Here is a 19,677-nt window from a genome sequence, read left to right as displayed (position 1 = left end):
GCCTTTAACTGCATGTGCCTATATAAGAAGTTGGTTTACTCAAACTGCTCAATCATAAAATGGCTATCAGACAACCGTTATCTAACTTTCATTTGATCAGTGACTGAACTCATTACATCTCTCACAGTGTCATGCCAGAACAGAACAAGACACTTGCTCATTGGTGTGTGGGAACAAATTAGCACAGAGGTGCATCACTTTACCATGATCTGCTGCCTACAAGATGCTTCTGCTGGTGCACATCTGGAACTGGTTCATCTCTGCCAATGGAGTGCTGCCAAACCCTGTGAGAGATGGTTCATTGCACTGGACTCTCTCTCACCACAAAACTGTATACGTACTTTCAAATAAGAATTCACAATCGCACCCCCGCACTCTGTATTCCTATCTTGCGTGTGCACAGTGTGGCACACCAACTCTGGTTTTCACTCCCGCTGCCAATTATACATACAATGTACATATTTGTGGTATTCCCACACAAATCAAACCACTGGTAACAAAATAAAATTGCCTTCTAAAGTCATGCACGGAAGCATTTGTCTCAAACGTGCCACCCCCAGTACTCACAACCACAACTCTGGCACACACAGGCTTTACAGCTGCTGCTCCTTACATTGACCTCCTGACTACTGCTGTCCTAAAAATCTCTGTCTTCTCTCTTTTTGATATTTTTGTGTCATCTTGGTTCATGATTCAACAGTGGGATTAGCCATTTGACTCTAACCAATGAGGAGATTTCCATATGATACAACTTCCTACCAAAAAGGGTGTGTTTCTTCCCAAATCCAAATGTACCAAATATCACCTCCCACTAACAAAATTAAGGCCACCCACACTGCAAACAATGATGTCACAAGCTCTGCACCAATGACTTACTTGCATTCATTGTTTCAGCTTCTCACCCAGGCCTGACTTACAGAGGTCAATGTACTGGGCCTAGGACTATGTGGCCATTTGCAGCCACCTATGTGCTTTTTTCCCCCAAGTGAGTTTAGCTGCTCAGCTTCCTAACACCACCCCTCTTGCATTACTTCACCCTGATGCTGTGAAGTCACCTACCTCCACACACACAGGAGCAACACAGCTCTACGGTACCTGCTTGAGACTCTTCACAAAGTGGCTGCGAGCAAGATTTCTGTTTTCTTCCACAGCAAGCAACATCAGCCTAGCCTCCATCTATGCAACTCACATGCGAGGAAATTCAGACTCTGCCACCACCAGTTTGTATAAGAAACATGTAATTGCTGATCCAATACACTCACCACTACAATTGCAGACCAATGATGAATGAATTAATAAAAATGCTACATGAGCAATATAATAAAACAATATTACATAAATATGAAAGTTGGCTGGCAAAAAGCCTGATGTCTTTCAACATTACCAAGCTATTATTATTACCAGGACCACTATTCATAAAATCTGTGTGAAACACTTTAGTTTCCTAGTTGTAGTGTTTTTGGATGTATAGTAGAAATCAGATCACCTAAATGTGATAATTCAATGGATAGTACTACCATAGGTCAGAACTACATGCATTCTGTGAGTTCAAAATTATAATAGAGATGTAAAATGTACTGAGCAAAGTAGCATTGAGCAGATGCACACAACCAAAGTTCAATATCGCTGGTGCTAGTTGGCTGTTGAGTTTTTAAAAACATCTTTTGCCCTTTCTGGAGACAGAACAACAACAACACATATTCCACCCTGTTCAGCCTATCCAGAGCTTGTCCAATCCATATAACACAGAATCATGACATTGCATAAAGTGCAAAAAGAGGTGGACCAACAAGGCAAAATTCAGTGTTGTAACACTTGTTTAGGTGGAAATTTCATTGATTTTGAAGTGTTATTCATTAATTTCACCATAAAATTTAATTGAAAATTCAATGACTTGCTGTTGTATGCCATGTGGTGCCATTTAGAAATCCTATGGAGACGTCTTATGTTAAGTATGCACTGTAAAACACATAGTGAGTTAGTGACTGTCAGTACAAGATTCCCTGTAGGAAGCATAACATCACTCTTGGACAGTAAGTTTACACTTCTTTAGGTATAAATCTCATAAATTTTGGTACTACATTCACTATTTCCAATGCAAAATTCAGTGTTGTCAGCACAATATTTGTTTCAAAAGCACAATACCACACCTGAAAAGGAGGCTTTGCACAAAATTTCATTGAGCCCAGTACAATGCTCAGCACGTCAAAATTGTTTGGATGGGGAGCTGTTGTGTACTGTAAAGGGAATAGCATAGATACTGCTACTGCAGCCTACTGCGGCTAGTGGGGTGGGTAATGTCAGCAGCAGCCACCAGCTGCCGATCGCCTGTGGGCCGAACCGTATGTAATTCATATAACTATAGATACGAATGGTATGTGCGAATACCACTCACGATGAAATAGCTGGGGCATGCATATGAATAATTGGGGTCATAGGAATGGAAAGGAAACGGGACGGGATGGGATGGGAAAGGGATAGGGAGGAAATAATGACTTCCAGCCCCAGAGAGCATTGTGGCAATGCAGCAATGAGAGTTGAAAATTTGTGCTGGATTGAACTTGAACCCAAATGCTCCGCTTCAGCAGAATGTTTACCTTAAGTGCCTCAGCCATCCAGACAAGCTTTTCTTCAGATTCAGATTTCCAATTTCCTGCGCAAAGCACCACAATGATCCCCTCCCATTAACCCCAGATATCTCTGACAAAACAGACACCACTCATATCTATAATTGTATGGGCGCAATGGCTGTTTGATGACAAAGTTTCAGTGCAGATGCACAACCAATGCCTGATCTCCTATGGGAATCAGAAATCTGCGAGTAGGAGGTTAATGTGAGGGGGTCATTGTGGTGCATTGAGCAGGAATATGAATCTGATAGAAAGTGTGTCAGAAAAGCAGAAGCAGTTAAGGCAGCCGTTCTAGAGAAATGATGCATCTGGACTCTAGTCCCAGCCTGCCACAAATGTTCAACTCTCACCATTCCAAGGCCCTGGATGGATAGAAGTCATTATTTACTTCCCATCTCTTTCCCATCCCAACTGTTTCACCCCAATTCATTCATATAACTGTAGTGAACTTGTGGTAATGTGAAACTCTAACTCAAACTGAGACAGTGTGCTTGAGCCTGCTGACTGTGTCTTAGATCCACTAAATGGCACTGGTGATTGTAATTCAGATTTTCGTGTTGAAATGTGGTGTACAATTATGGTATTGGGCACTAGTCTATTAGCAACTGTAATACTTTCCCACTGTATGTATTTGCCACATTTTGGTTACTAGAATTAGACTTGTAAATAAGTATAATCATCTTTAATTCTCAAATGCTGTTGCTACATGCCTGTTAGATACAAGTTTACATGTTTGACAGGTCTGTGATGATGGTTAAGTAACTGATGATGAAATAGCCACACACAAATTTTGTGGTGAATTGTACCAGCATAGCACCTCATCCTATATTTTTTGGGTTCAGTGCCACCATCAGGATGACAAATGTGCATATCTTGATTTTTTTCCAATTTGGGTTATGGGTTATTTTCACGCTTTCTACATTTTTCGTGTTTCATACAGGTCATGTGGACTGTGGTTGCAGTATTGCTATACTCCTTTTTGCATTAGTTTATAAAATTGGTAGTATGCATCAGGTGTCTCTCTGCACAGAGCTGAGCTGAGCTGAGTATCAGCTCCTGGAGCCTCTACATCTTACAAAACACCTTCTGCAACAGGTGGTGGCAGTGTGCAGTGACTCAACCACTGATGGGGAGCTCTCCCTGAAAAGGTATTTCTTCATATAAAGATGCAAGTATTCCTAATACACACCATAAAACAGTTTAGAGTTTAACTTAGGAGAACATGTTGGGGCAGTGGCATAGGAGAACATCAGGAACGCTCTTTCCCTCCCAGTGTTTGTTTAAATAAAGTTGCTAGTGGGTAGCCCTAACTAAGTTGGAAGAAGCAGTGACCATACAGCCCTGAGTGAATAGCAGCTCGGGGAAAAATGCTATGTAGGGCATCCTTTGTCCAGCAGACAAGCCAGGACCTGCACAAACAACCTCTGTCTCTGATGCCATAGAGCCAGAGCAGTATTCCAGAATTTGGGTTCTGACATCATAGAGCAAGTGCTAGTATTCCAGGTCTTTGATTCTGATGTCATAAAGCCAGGGCCTGTATTCCAGATCAAACATCTCATGAAGCCATCTTTGAGTGACTGTAGGAAGACGAAGGACGACATGGACATAATTTCTATTTGGTGAAATGAATGGTAGCTTGCTCTAATTGCTAAACAATGTAAATTAATGCATATGCATATGAAAAGAATTCTATATTGTTTAGATGCATTATTAGTACTGTGCTGCATGACGAAGTCACATCAAATGAATATCCAAGTGTAACGTTGCAAAGTGGCACAAAACAGAACGAACACATAAGTGTAGAGTAGGAGACTGCTCAAGTTTGGATTATTGGGAGAATTTTGGAAAAAATTAGCTCATCTCTAAAGAAGGCCACATACAGAACTATTTTGCAACCCATTCTTGAGTAATGCTAGTGTGTTCTGGATCTCACGAGATTGGATTAATGGAGGATATCAAACAAACCTAGGGTTTGCTGCTAAGTAGGTTCGATCAACATGCAAATATTATGGAAATGCTACACAAACTCAAATGGGAATCCCTGGAGGAAAGGTAATGTTCTTTCTGCAAAACACTATATTGAGAAAGTTTAGATAGTTGACATTTGGGGCAGATTACTGAACCACCAACCACCAACATCTGTTTCACATAAAGACAGCAAAGACAAAATGAGAAAAATCAAGGCTCATATGAAATATGTACGCAGTTGTTTCCTCTGCCAAGCATCGTATGGTGGCTTGCGGAACACGTATGTAGATGTACTGACACTACACAGGAGTCAGAGCGTGCACATGCAATCCTAGATTCTGTTTCAGCTACTCTACACTTAGACAACATTATCATACATTTTGTATTATAATGGGAATTCTAACATTTCCAGAGAGATTTATCCTTTCATATATATAATGTTTGTTCCTCTACATATTTAATAACCATTTCCAAGTTTCTGAAGCCAGTGCATATGCTTCATCAACAATGCAGATTTATTTTTAGTTTAAATTTTATTTTCTTTGCTTTTGCGATAAATCAGATTTGTTTCTGAAATTATTTGGAATAATGCACTAGACAGCACACAGACCTCATCACATGATTCAGTAAAGGTGATACTTGAATGTGTTTAGTGGCTTGCACTGATGTGCACAGCAAACGTGTTAAGTGTACTCTTTCCAGTTCCTAGTAGCAGCACCTTCTGCAGCCAAGCAATAAGGATTACTACCACCACCACCACCACCACCACCACTACCACTGCAGAGAAAACCAAATTCATCACTAACATAAAAATGCAGACAGTGATCAAATAGAAAGCATCTGTAAGTTCATATATCTAGGAGAGAAAATACAAGGAGACCGTTAAGAAAAATCTGTCATGAATGAAAGGTAATACAAAATGTAAAGGGCATATCAAATAACAAAAATTTTTACAGCTAGCTGAGGAAACAGGCATTGCATGGGTGTTTGTTTATTACAATCTTCTGTTAGTCCATGTTTTCCTCCCTCCTCTGACTGTCCATCTAGTCCTCCCCATCTCTCAACCCATGACCACTCTCTCTAACCACTTCTCCTCCCTCCTCTCTCTATCCCCCCCTTCCCTCTCTCTATCTCCTCCCTCCCTCTGCATGTCAACTCCCCCCCCCCCCCCCCCTCTCTGTGCCACTCCTTGTTCATCTCCTCCACTTTCTTTTCTGTGTCCATCTTCTCCTCTTCTCTCTCTCTATCCATTTCCCTTTCCCTATCTCTGTCCAACTCTTCCTCTCATCTGTCTCTGTTCATTTCCCCTCCCCTATCTCTGTCCAACTCCTCGTCCTCCCGCTCACCCCAATAGGAGGCTGGTGATTCTTACCCCTACAGTATTTCTTTGGAGATTGCCCTAATATGTGAACCGAATTTGACTGGAATCATCGCAGGGGTTTAGGTTTAACTTTTTTAACAGTGTCTTTGCTCACATAGACAAATGTCAAATACTTTCACACATATTTAACATTTTTCACGTTATTTTTGTACACAAACATCACCTGCATGGCTACTGAATTTCACACTGCAGTTTCGTTTCCACACAGCTTAATGTTTATTTTGGCTGTACAATGATATAATTTTGCACGTTCAGTGGCACATATTCTTACTGTCTGCGAAGTGTGTTGTGAATAGAATTAGTAGCAAAGATGTAATAAATTAAAACATGCATGATGTGGTAGTTTGTCACACATCTCAGTATTTGACATATTTCTTGAACTGCGTGTCGTACAATGACGTAATTTTTCTGGTACATTCAGTGGTATATGTGAATACTGTCTGCAAAATGTGTCATGAATACAGCGAGTAGTAAAGGAACAATAAATTAAAATGTCATGCTTCATGTGGCAGTTTTACTGTATGAACAGTAACATAGTAAGCACCACACATTTTCTTTTCATTTTTTATGGGGTCGTCAGTGAGAAAAAGTTTTGTACAGGTTCAAAATTATGTAAGTTTGTTGCAAATCTCCAAGTGCTCTCGTTCTCCAGTACTTGTCTGTGTGCCTTTCGACAATGCAGCACTTCTGCCTTTCAGTGAGTCATCTCCTTTATTCCTAAACAATACCTAATGGTATTTGTTATGTAAATCAAGTTCAGTCCTGTACTGCTTCATAATAAAATAAGTGGCTGTTGTATGTATGTTATTGTATAGCTTATTGGATGATTTAATAAAGAGCTTAGCCTCAAAACTTGCCATCAAGTAATAAAGGAAATTAGTATTGCAACTTTTGACAGTTCACTGCAATTTACTGCATAATTTGGTAAACCAGAATAGTTCATAATAATGCCTTCCAGAATGCTGGAAGTTAGTGAATAATAATAATAATAATAAAAGACAAGAGCAGACGAAGCAGTAGTAAAACACATTTTGACTAGGAATGTGTTAAATTTAGAAGGATTTGAAGGCAAAGGCATTAAGTAAGCAGATTTCAAATAATCTGAAGATCCATAAAAAAAGAATATGGGAAGAAATGAAAATATCAAATGAGAATCTCAGTGTCCTCATACTTCCTCAGTAAGTATGCAGATAGATATATGAAAAATAGTCCATTATTCCCTTCATAAATTATGTAAAATGTAGTGCCACTTATAAGTTCTGAAAAGGTGCCAAAAATATATATATATATATATATATATATATGGCACATACAGTTATGAGCAGAGATGCTGAGTCGCAGATAGGCAAAACAAAAAGACTGTCAAACAAACAAGTAAGCCTTCGGTCAGATAAGCCTTTATTGGAATATAAACACACACACACACACACACACACACACACACACACACACACACACACACACACACACAGATAACCAAGCTAGGAGGATGGCATTTCAGAAATTAGTCCAGATTCAATTTTATTTCATCTTTTATTAACTGAATATTTTCAGGAATACTGTAATGAAAGGGAGGTGCATAGCTACTCCTCCCTGACAATGGCACAAATCATTTCCTGTTTACTATGCATTCTATTCAATCAACAGGTATACATAAATCTGATAACAAGTAACACAGGAAGTAAGATAGTATATACAGGTATGACCATTTCCATTTCTGGATTATCATTCTTTGACTGCAGTAGATTTAACAATTTCAAAATGATATAATCTTTCTACAAAAGCCATAAAATCATTGAATAATATATCATGCCTGTAATCCAATAGATGAATATATTCCCTATATTGACAGGTTCCAGAAAATATTATAGCATAAGACTAGGAGATGCTAAACACGAATTAAGGTTTCTAGTTGATATCACAATATATCTTAGTTTTAAGTTTGAAACAATTCCGTCCCTGCACATTTAAAAACATTTCTTGATACAAAATATTAAGGATATATCCAAGCACAGTCACAGATTTGAAAGTAATATCTTATTGAATGATAACTCAAACTGTATAAAATACACTTTAAAATACTTACACATGCATATGGAATGCAACATACATTTTTTACATTTCATTTATAATTGTCAATACTTAGGGTTTTTTAACAAACAAATTTGAATTATAAAGGGAATGTATCTTGCTAGAATGCTGCACTACTGTACAATAATCAAGCATTGTACAAAATGTAACTGTCAGTCAGAAGAAAATGTAACAAGCTTTTCCAGGGTCATATTCATTTTCTGAAGTTGGCATATACTTTATTAAAGAGTATAGCATACAGGATAACATCTGTAAATACATTGATGGGGATGGTGAACTATGTATTTTCATATACAGATAGAAATAAAAACATTGCCAGTAGTTATTTGAATAGGAATTTATTCCTCTGTGCAACTGCTATTATCAACTTTTCTGATTATTTCAAAAAGGAAGACATGGGTGCCCAAAAGCTGCAATATGACTGAACTTTTTTCCTAGTGACTATTTTTTATAACATCAGGATAATCATCATACAGTCAGGATAATTTAGTCTAATCAGCTAACTGTAATGACTGCAGATGATGGGCTACCCACACTAGGCCAGCAAGCTTACCAATGACAGTTAAATTGAACTGTTACTGTTCTTCATAAGAACAACATGCTGTTGCCCACTTAGTTGTTTGCTCCTTACTCTCTTCAAAAGCTGAGTTGTCAGCTATTTGCCATAGTTATCCAATATGACTTTACTGCACCAACCAGATGATGATGATGATGATGATTATGATGATAATACCAAAATTATTCATACTGCAGCTTCCCAGTCGCCACACCTTCCTTTTTCAATCCATCCGCACAAAACATGCAGGTTTTACTACACAAAATCAGTGTTTCATGAGAATGGACTGTAGAGCCAGAATAACCATTAGATATTTAATCTGAAAAGTATTATACAATTAAGTCCTGGAAATCAATAATTTTTCTTGATGCAGAATGTCTAACATCTTACCCATATCAAATATAGAAAGCAATATTAAAAAAGGGAAACAAAGTTTTGTTTAATGCACACAGATCATAAACTACAAAGATACTTTCAGAACAAATTCAGTGTGTGGCACTCTGTGTGATAACATTAAAAGATCATTTTTCAAGTCTGTAAAATTTCAGCCATGAGAAAGACAGGATGACATTTCAATTAACACGAGTAGCAGATATTAACAAACGTATAATTGTGTGAGCCACAATTATTTAAGTTAAAAAAAAAAAAAAAAAAGTTGGGCATTATTTTCACACTAATTCAGCACATAATGTAAACTCTATCCATAGGCCCTAGCAGGCCCATCGGTACTGAACGACCGCCACATCATCCTCTGCCAGTGGCATAATTGGATGTGGTACGGGGAGCGTGGGATCAGCACAAAACTCTTCCGGCCATTGTTAGTTTTTGTGAGCAGAAGCTGCTGCTGCTGCTCAGTCACTTAGTTCATTGACGCATTACGAGGCTGCGATCCCATTCCAGTCCTCCCACTGAAGAAACATCCCTGGCAGTACCGGAAATTGATCCTGGGTCCTCTGCATGGCATTTGGTAAGGCTGACCACTCTGCTACGGAGGTGGACCACTTATCACATAAAAGTGAAGCCAAATATTTTTGTAGCAACTGGCTCTTCTCTCATCTTAAATTTTTATTATCCAGCCTAATTGTTACACGAGTTACTTACCATTTATAGTGGTTCAACACAACTCAGAAGGGAGCACTTTAAAAACTACAGAATATACAACACCAGAATCATTATTACATGTATTCTAAGGGGAGATAACAATGCTCACTGAAAGTAGCCATACTAAAGAATGAATTTCTATTCAAAAAGTGGCTATACATATTTTTATTTCTATCTCAACAGATAAAATAATGTCTGATTCATCTTCTTTCATAAACACCATTAAAGCTTAAAAACTATCAAACATACATTTAAATTATATAGTTTTCATTCGATTTATTCAATTAATAATACTTGTAATAGTTTACTACGAAAATACACCTTTTTCACGAAAATGAATATGGGAGACATACTCACTCTCACTCACTCGTCATCTGCTAATTTACATTTTCACAGCTGGCATAATACTGCCACACCTACACACTAAACAATAAGGCAACACTTTATTTTCTATTAAAGCTCACACACTGATATATGATAAAACAATAATATCTCTGTATATTTACAAATTATGTATAAAGATGCAATAAACGTATTCTTTACAGTAACAAAATTTTTTTTTAAATTATCACCAATAGTGTAATCTCTGGAATTCATATATATTTTGCAAAAATCAACAATTAGGCTGAATTGCTCCCTGGTATTTTTATCCACACATATTATCTTCATTTTATCTTCTGTATTAATAATCTCTCATCAATATCTAACACAGGTGTGCAATATAAAGGCAGAACATTAGCAGTACTACTATAACTATTACTATTATTTTTATCATTTTCATTTACATAACAGTGAAATGTGTAACAATTTTATATACAACACACATTTATAAACTTGTATGAGACATCTAAATGACTTGCACATGTCAATTGTTAAATTAATATTTTTCCATACATAATTAAAAGAATAACACACAATTTATTTCTTCAGACTTCTGAAAGGGATCACAAGGTACGGAAATAATGTAGTTTTTGTGAATTTAATATGTTCATAATAACATTTACTGACTAGTGTTGCTTTAACTACATGGTAAATGGAAAATACAGCTACATTCTGCTGAGAATAATGCTACTGACTAAAGGTAATAATGAGTTGTTTGTCTTACAGAAGAAACAGCAAGAATCTGAGGACTAAATTTTATGCAGAAAGGTAAATAATGATCATATTCAAATTTCTTAGACATTTTTCTATAAAAAAGAAACAATATGAAATGTGTATGGAAATGGCACTAAAAACAATAGTACAGGCATAATAAAATATATTAAAAGTGCACCAGAAAACACACAATGCAGCACAGGGTAGTAACATATTCATTGTTATGAACTTTAACTGTATTGATGGTCCTGTGAAAGGGGTTACTAATAGATGATTATCCACCAATGACAAAATTTGGATTCCTGGAGAATGACTTGCTAAGCAAACTTCATTCTGAAAAACTGTAATATTTGATGTTTCAATTAACAAAACTGCCGGGAAAGTGTTACCACACATTGATTACATGGGTACTGTTCTTTTGTAAGTCAGAATCAATGCACACTTACAGAAAATTATAATTTACTTAAACGGTCATGTGAAGGGAGGAAAAGAGGTTAATTTAAATTACAAAAATAATATTAACACAAGAAAATGCAGGGTATGCTGATAAAACGTGTGTATGGAAACACAACATACAAAAGTTAAATATCTGTGTCCCATTTAAACAAGGGCAATCACATACTTTGTACAGAATTTACTGCAATCATGGTGATTTTAAATATCTTATATATAAACTAAAAACATGAAAGAAAATATAAAATATAATCTCCTCTTTGGTTTCTTAATGGCTCTTCCACATCACATGCACATAAACTGACTGAATACTTTGATGAAGAACACCCTTTGACAAAAAAACTGCAGTGCAGGAATGATATTAAAACAATGTTTTGTTCAAAATATACACTATACACATTACTAATAACATTATGCTTGCATACTTCACAGAATATTTTGGGCATGATAGACCCCTTAAAGAAATGTAAGATTTTTCTCATCTTTCTTCTTTAGATTCTACTGCAAAGTGCACAAAATTGAAGAACTGATGTCAATAAAATAGAGACATTATAGACAGGCAAATGGATTTCAAGGAATAATGTTATTAATTCCACTGATCTAATGGTATTAGCAATATAAACTTGTAGAATTGGGGACGTCAGCACATGTACCCTCCAACAAGGAACATATATCTAATAAAAATGAACTGGGCTATCAGTCTTATGCCACATATACTGTTTCTTGTACAACACCACATAAAACAAAAGGTGTATGGTACAAAAGGCAAAACAATTCTGTGTACTGAAAAACTAATCATATATTGCTGAAGATGACATCTGTTATGAAGACAGCTGGTAAACAAAATTAATTTTTCCTATAAACTAAATACATAGCTTAAGTTGTAAGAACCTGAGATGATTGAGTACTATGAACAGATATGGCATAATGGTATTGGGTATATTAGTGTACAAAAATACATATAAACATTCTTTAAAGCAGATAGATTGACATTGATTACAAAGCACAAAAGTGTCATCAGGTATGAATTTTCTTTGTATGATACATCTGTCTTCTCTGCATTAACTTCTTTTGATTTTAAAGGGGGCAAAAATTGCCTTATATTAAGACTACAAAAGTCTATAAATACTTTGAATGAAACAGAAGAGCAACTTATTCACACTGATCAACAATTTACAATAAAAGCAATCTTCGCATGGCACTCACTTTTAACACATTTTGCATGCATTCGAGTGACACATTTCACCATACATTTACACAACACACAAAAAATAACAAATAATTTACAATACTTTAGCTTTTACCACAGTTATGAGAAGATAAATATTCACACGAGACCAATGAGATATGTCACAGGGCAAAACCTCACTGACTCACATGAGGCAGCAGAGTTTCTTAAGATCCGAATCGAACTCATCATCGAGATCACGTGTGTCGGGTGCCTTGCCGACAACACTAGGCATGTACTGCTGCTGGTCCAACCCCTCTCGCTCGTAGAACAACATATAGGCTGAGCTGGTGTCCATTTGAGACTCACTCACCTCCTAAATGGAACATAAAAGAGACATTAGAAAATGCTAAGAATTTATCAGACCTTCATGGATATGCTGCATTACAAGGAAGAAACAGGTAGGGCAAACGTGAATAGAAAGGGTAAGATGGTATTTGAGGTTCAACTACTAAATGTTTTGATCTGCAACTGGCAAATTATCAAATTTAAAGTAGTTTTCTGTGCAACTGATGTAACCTCTGAAATGTCACAGGTTGAATGGTAATTGTCAAACGTCACACTAATTTTCATGAACAAACAGCAAATTTTAGTCTCACATACTGTACCCCATGAACAGAACCAGTTATTACCACTGAATGTCACACCATTTACAGACACTAGCTGCACTTGTCAGCTTCGTCCACATAGAGTTTATGTTTACTATTAAACAAATGCTATTTTTGTTATTACTTACTTACTTAATTACATTTGTTATTATGAAACCAATCATTCACTTATGGCACAGCCATCCACATGTCTTGTCAATATTTGGAAGATGACCCTGGAATGTTGGCTGTATTCTTTCATAGGAGCATAACGGAATGTTGCAAGTTTTAAATCACAATTCCCATACACTTCCACTTGTCCACTGTTTCTTTCCCTCCATAATAGCCGCTGTTTACTAGATACTCTGTTTTCATCTGAGCACACTAATTCTTGCTTCTTCTCTGATATTTTCATATTGTTATTCACTTCAAATTTCCCTTATGCATTGCATTCATTGAATTATAGTAAGTAATCTCTCTCTCTCTTTTTCTGTTTTGTTTCTTTGTATTGTCTTATTTCTGTGATTTTGCTTGAGACTGTCTGCCATTTTACTGATAACTGATCCATTTTTATATGCTGCTAAAATAATATTGACTCACACACATCAAACTTTGGTTTATAATGCCTTTACAGAAGGAAATATGTAGAAGAAAGCACCCACAATTTCCAATACCAGAACATTCCTAGAAATTCATGGAAATTTCTAGAACACTGTAATGCAAGATTCTTTCTGAGCCCATACAATGCCAAGAATGCTTTCAAAATTGCTGCACAAGCCAATTGCCATCACAAAGAGAGCAAAATAAAATTAATGTGACAATTCCAACCACAGATTTGAGTTGCCTACAAAATTTCAAACTCGTTCATAATCATCTGAGTCTAGGTAAATCTTTAATTAACAACTCAAAACTAAATTGGTTATTTTATCAATTAGAATCATTTTTGCCAGCTAAAGAGTATCATCGAAAGACTGTTGCATGAAGGACCGTAAAATGGAGGGGTGGTCAGAGAAATTTTCACATTCTCTACTTGGTTAATGTAGAAAATGCCCAAAAATGTGAATTTCCTTTGGCTGTGTATTAAGGCTAACTGTGTACATCAGCACGATTTGTATTCACAAGCTTGCAGTAGTCCCACTGGCTGCTACAGACCAAGAACATGATTTGTACAGTGATCACCCAATATTGTGACCTCACAAATCATAATGAAGTAAGCTTTGTCATTCAACCTCTGCTCCTACTTTCATAATATGTTCAACATTCCTTGCTCTCTCGTGGCTGAACTTAATCTCATTGTACTTCAGTGTGTTTTGACATTTTCTCATTTTAATTCCTCATCCTTTGTGCCTAGTTACTCAGATTTGTGTGTTGATGTTATAAAACTTCTGACAGGGCCACCTCAAATTTGTGGGTTTCATTGTGATACATTTGTGTATTTTAATCGGACTTGCTGAGTGCTATCGACAAGAGATTTCACATTGATTCTGTATTTCTACATTTCCAGAAGGCTTTTGACATTGTACGTCACAAGCAGCCTGTATTCAAATTGCGTGATTATGGAATATCATCTCAATTATTTGACTGGATTCATGATTTCCTCTCAGAGAGAGGTCACAGTTCATAGCAATTGATGAATAGTCTTCACATAAAACATAAGTGATTTCTGGCGTTCCCCAAGGTAGTGTTATAGGCCCTCTGCTGTTCCTTATTTATATGAACAATTTAGGAGACAATCTCAACTGCGGTCTTACGTTGTCTGGTGATGATGCTTTCGTTTACTGTCTAGTAAACTCATCAGAAAATCACAACAAACTGCAAAACAATTTAGAAAAGATATCTGTATGGTGCAAAAATTGGCAACTGACCCTAAAGAATGAAAAGTGTGAGGTCATCCACGTGAGTGCTATAAGGAATACGTTTAACTTTGACTGCACAATAAAGCAATCAAATCTAAAGGCCACAAATTCAAGTAAATACCTACGAATTACAATTACGAACAACTGCCATTGGGAAGAAAAAAGAGAAAATGTTGGGGGGGAAGGCAAACCAAAGACTTTATTTTATTGGCAGAACACTTATAAGATGCAACTGATCTACTAAAGAGACTGCCTACACTACACTTGTCTGTCTTCTTTTGTAGTGCTGCTGTGCAGTTTGAAATCCTTACCTGATAGGATTAATGGAACACACTGAGCGAGTTCAAAGAAGAGCAGCATGTTTTGTATTATCGAGAAACAGGGGAGAGAGACACTCACTGACACGACACATCATTAAAGTAAAGGTGTTTTTCTTTGCAGTGGGAGCTTCTCATGAAATTTCAATCAACATTCTCCTCCAAATGCGAAAATATTTTGTTGGTGCGCGCGCACACACACACACACACACACACACACACACACACACACACGCATGCACACACACACACACTTCCTTGCGATGACTTCTGTCAGTCGTGCCTCTCTTAAGAGAGTGACTAATATTTTGTCTGTGATCTTATTTTGCTGCCCAAAAAGCAAAACTCATCAACTACATGCAATGTCTAACATTTTATTCTAATTCCTTCACCATCACATGTTTCAATTTGTCTACAATCTATTGCTGTTGTTGTTGTCCTCAGTCCTGAGACTGGTTTGATGCAGCTCTCCATGCCACCCTATCCTGTGCAAGTTTCTTCATCTCCCAATACTTACTGCAACCTACATCCTTCTGAATCTGCTTAGTGTATTCAGCTCTTGGTCTCCCTCTACGATTTTTACCCTCCACGCTGCCCTCCAATGCTAAATTTGTGATCCCTAGATGCCTCAGAACATGTCCTACCAACCGGTCCCTTCCTCTTTTCAAGTTGTGCCACAAACTCCTCTTCTCCCCAATTCTATTCAATACCTCCTCATTAGTCATGTGATCTACCCATCTAATTTTCAGCATTCTTCTGTAGCTCCACATTTCAAAAGCTTCTATTCTCTTCTTGTCCAAACTATTTATCGTCCATGTTTCACTTCCATACATGGCTACACTCCATACAAATACTTTCAGAAACGACTTCCTGACACTTAAATCTATACTGGATGTCAACAAATTTCTCTTCTTCAGAAACGCTTTTCTTGCCATTGCCAGTCTACATTTTATATCCTCTCTACTTCGACCATCATCAGTTATTTTGCTCCCCAAATAGCAAAACTCCTTTACTACTTTAAATGTCTCATTTCCTAATCTAATACCCTCAACATCACCAGACTTAATTTGACTACATTCCATTATCCTCGTTTTGTTTTTGTTGATGTTCTTCTTGTATTCTCCTTTCAAGACACTGTCATTCCGTTCAACTGCTCTTCCAAGTCCTTTGCTGTCTCTGACAGAATTACAATGTCATCGGCGAACCTCAACGTTTTTATTTCTTCTCCATGGATTTTAATACCTACTCCGAATTTTTCTTTTGTTTCCCTTACTGCTTGCTCAATATACAGATTGAATAACATCAGGGACAGGCTACAACCCTGTCTCACTCCCTTCCCAACCGCTGCTTCCCTTTCATGCCCCTCGACTCTCATAACTGCCATCTGGTTTCTGTACAAATTGTAAATAGCCTTTCGCTCCCTGTATTTTACCCCTGCCACCTTTAGAATTTGAAAGAGAGTATTCCATTCAACAATGTCAAAAGCTTTCTCTAAATCTACAAATGCCAGAAATGTAGGTTTGCCTTTCCTTAATCTAGCTTCTAAGATAAGTCGCAGGGTCAGTATTGCCTCACGTGTTCCAACATTTCTGCGGAATTCAAACTGATCTTCACCGAGGTCGGCTTCTACCAGTTTTTCCATTCGTCTGTAAAGAATTCACGTTAATATCTTGCAGCTGTGACTAATTGAACTTATAGTTCGGTAACTTTCGCATCTGTCAACACCTGCTTTCTTTGGGATTGGAATTATTATATTCTTCTTGAAGTCTGAGGGTATTCTGCCTGTCTCATACATCTTGCTCACCAGATGGTATAGTTTTGTCAGGACTGGCTCTCCCAAGGCTGTCAGTAGTTCCAATGGAATGTTGTCTACTCCTGGGGCCTTGTTTCGACTTAGGTCTTTCAGTGCTCTGTCAAACTCTTCACGCAGTATCATATCTCCCATTTCATCTTCCTCTACATCCTCTTCCATTTCCATAATATTGTCCTCAAGTACATCACCCTTGTATAGACCCTCTATAAACTCCTTCCACCTTTCTACTTTCCCTTCTTTGCTTAGAACTTGTTACTCTTGTTAAATTTTAATTACGTTTCACTGAATAACTTGTTTTACAGTCACTGTCCATTCCAGTCAAATCGTCATTCAAGTTCTTTGCCGCGTAGGACAAAATTACTGTGTCATTAGTAAACCGCATAGTTTTTGTTTCTTCTCCCTGAACTTATTCTCAAATTTCTCTTTACATGGAGATTACACAGCACTTTGATTTATGTAATTATTTACATTTTTGTGCATTAAATATAGAAATTAAACACCAATCTTCTACAGCACTGAAGTGCAACTCTAAAAAAATTCTAAACAAAATCAAATTTGAAGTTTTCTGAGTATTTCTAGATCTTTACATCTACACAGGCCTTTTTGACAGCAGGAATGGCTGTTATAGAATGTTCTCTTGTCATGTGGGTGGCCTGGATTTTATTTCTGGCCAACAGAAATTTTTTAACAATGGTGCATGTTCTACAAGCATTTCCATGGAGCATAATATATGTACAAATGGAAAAAAATTATAAGAACAGACTTTCCACGAATATCATGTGGCAGTGTAATGCGAGTACAGAAAATATAATGACATTTTCATTACTAGTAACTAAATTCCGTCATTTCCAACAGCACCACAACCACAGCATTCTAGCTGTACGGGTCCCAAAGAACAATGTTCCTGTAACACCTCCACCCGAAGACAAGCCTGCAGTGGCTTGAACTTAGTTACTGGTACATGAAATAAATCTTATCATAAACTCAGAAAGTGACTGGATGTGCAATTTTTTTTAAAAAAGTGGTAGCACTCGAGATGTAATATTCAATTTGAGTCTCTTCCCCCTCCCCCCTCAGTTCGAATACTAACACAAAATATATGCTAATTGACACATATCTAAGTGTCATTCACTATGAGAGCACGTCTCCTCATGTCTAATTACATACTGTAAACAAAATTTCAATTTTTTTGCAAATAGAAATTCTTAATTACCAATCATTTATAAAAGATAATTAACAAAGACTGTTTAAATTCTTTTAAAATTACATTTTTTCTATCTTAAAATACTTTAAAAATATGCACTATCTGGGAATCAAAGCCAGGCTGCCCCTGTGGTAGGTGAACACACTACCAAAGAGCAACACTGCCTGTCAAAAATTCAGCCTACATCTAGTGAGTTAAACGTAACCGGAAATTTCAAAGTTGATTTTCATGTCAGTAGATATACAAAAAATAACAAAAATCCAATTTCTATGTGGTACCCCTGTCAGTTTTCTTTTCTAGTTGCTCATGTAGACACTGGATAGACTATAGCTGTATCTCTCACCTTTCTTTTCATGTTATTCAGCTCTCTTACAACTGCAGTCCAGTTTTTGAACAAGTTATAAATAACCTTTCTCAACTGGGATGGGAAAAATCATCTAGTAACATTAGATTCGAAAAAAGAGTGCATCACAACACAAGAAAATTGTAAGAATGGGTACAGACAAGACTATACTGGACAATTGGCTGGTGGAAAAAAAAGACAAAACTACTCCTTCCTCATCTTTCAGTGTGTAGAAACTGATCAACCTGAGAAATGGGTAGTGAAAAATAATTTGCCCAGAGCTTCAATTGAAATTTCTTTTTGAAGATAAAACAGTGCAACAAAAACTGGCAATTTATCACCAAAACATTAATGCACTATGATCAATGAATTTATAATTGATGTCTTCAATGTAGGAAAATAGGAAAGGACAGCAATGTAGGAAAAGACAGATCGCTACTTACCATAAAGATGACACGTCAAGTTGCAGACAGGCACAATTAAAAGACATTCACATATAGCTTTCTGCCACAGCTTTTGTCAGTAAAAACACACACACACACACACACACACACACACACACACACACACGGGGGGGGGGGGGGGGGGGGGGGGGCAAGCAAGCACGCCTCATGCACACACCTCCAGCATTGCAACATCATGTGGGATGCAAGAAGAATCTGGAGGGAAAGGGGAAGAGGAAGCGGAAGGGGGATGGATAGTAGTGTACAGGTGGGGAGAGAGATGAACATTGTCTGGTGGAGTGTACGGTGATTAGACTGCCAACAAGTGCAGGGACATTGGCAGAAGGCTGCAAATAAACATGGTGGGAGATGAGGATGGGGAGGAGATGATAGGACAGAGTGGGTAGAAGCTGTTGGGTGGAGGGTGTGAGAGCAGTATGTTACCATAGGTTGAGTCCAGGATAATTGTGGGAGCGGAGAATTTGTTGTTGTAAGGTGGTTTGTGTAGTGAACCAGCCACTGAAATGAAGTGTGTTATTTACAGTTGCATGCTGTTCCATAGGGTGGTCTACTTTGCTCTTGGCCACAGTTTTGCAGTGGCCATTCCTGGT

General features: G+C 37.3%; 1 protein-coding gene across 1 annotated transcript in view; it reads right to left on the bottom strand.

Annotated features, from left to right (window-relative positions):
- Nucleotides 1-7,493: 7,493 nt before the first annotated feature.
- Nucleotides 7,494-19,677, bottom strand: part of LOC126418980 (ubiquitin carboxyl-terminal hydrolase 32) — a 245,455-nt gene continuing 233,271 nt past the window's right edge. Inside the window, exon 30 of the mRNA XM_050086028.1 lies at nt 7,494-12,819. Within this exon, the coding sequence (XP_049941985.1) occupies nt 12,649-12,819 (171 nt within the window). The 3' untranslated portion in view covers nt 7,494-12,648. The remainder of the gene's footprint in view (nt 12,820-19,677) is intronic.

This window comes from Schistocerca serialis, chromosome 9 (genome assembly GCF_023864345.2).
Source record: "Schistocerca serialis cubense isolate TAMUIC-IGC-003099 chromosome 9, iqSchSeri2.2, whole genome shotgun sequence".
Taxonomy (NCBI): domain Eukaryota; kingdom Metazoa; phylum Arthropoda; class Insecta; order Orthoptera; family Acrididae; genus Schistocerca; species Schistocerca serialis.
The sequence above is the reverse complement of the archived record's forward strand: the minus strand, read 5'-3'. Positions and strand labels throughout refer to the sequence as shown.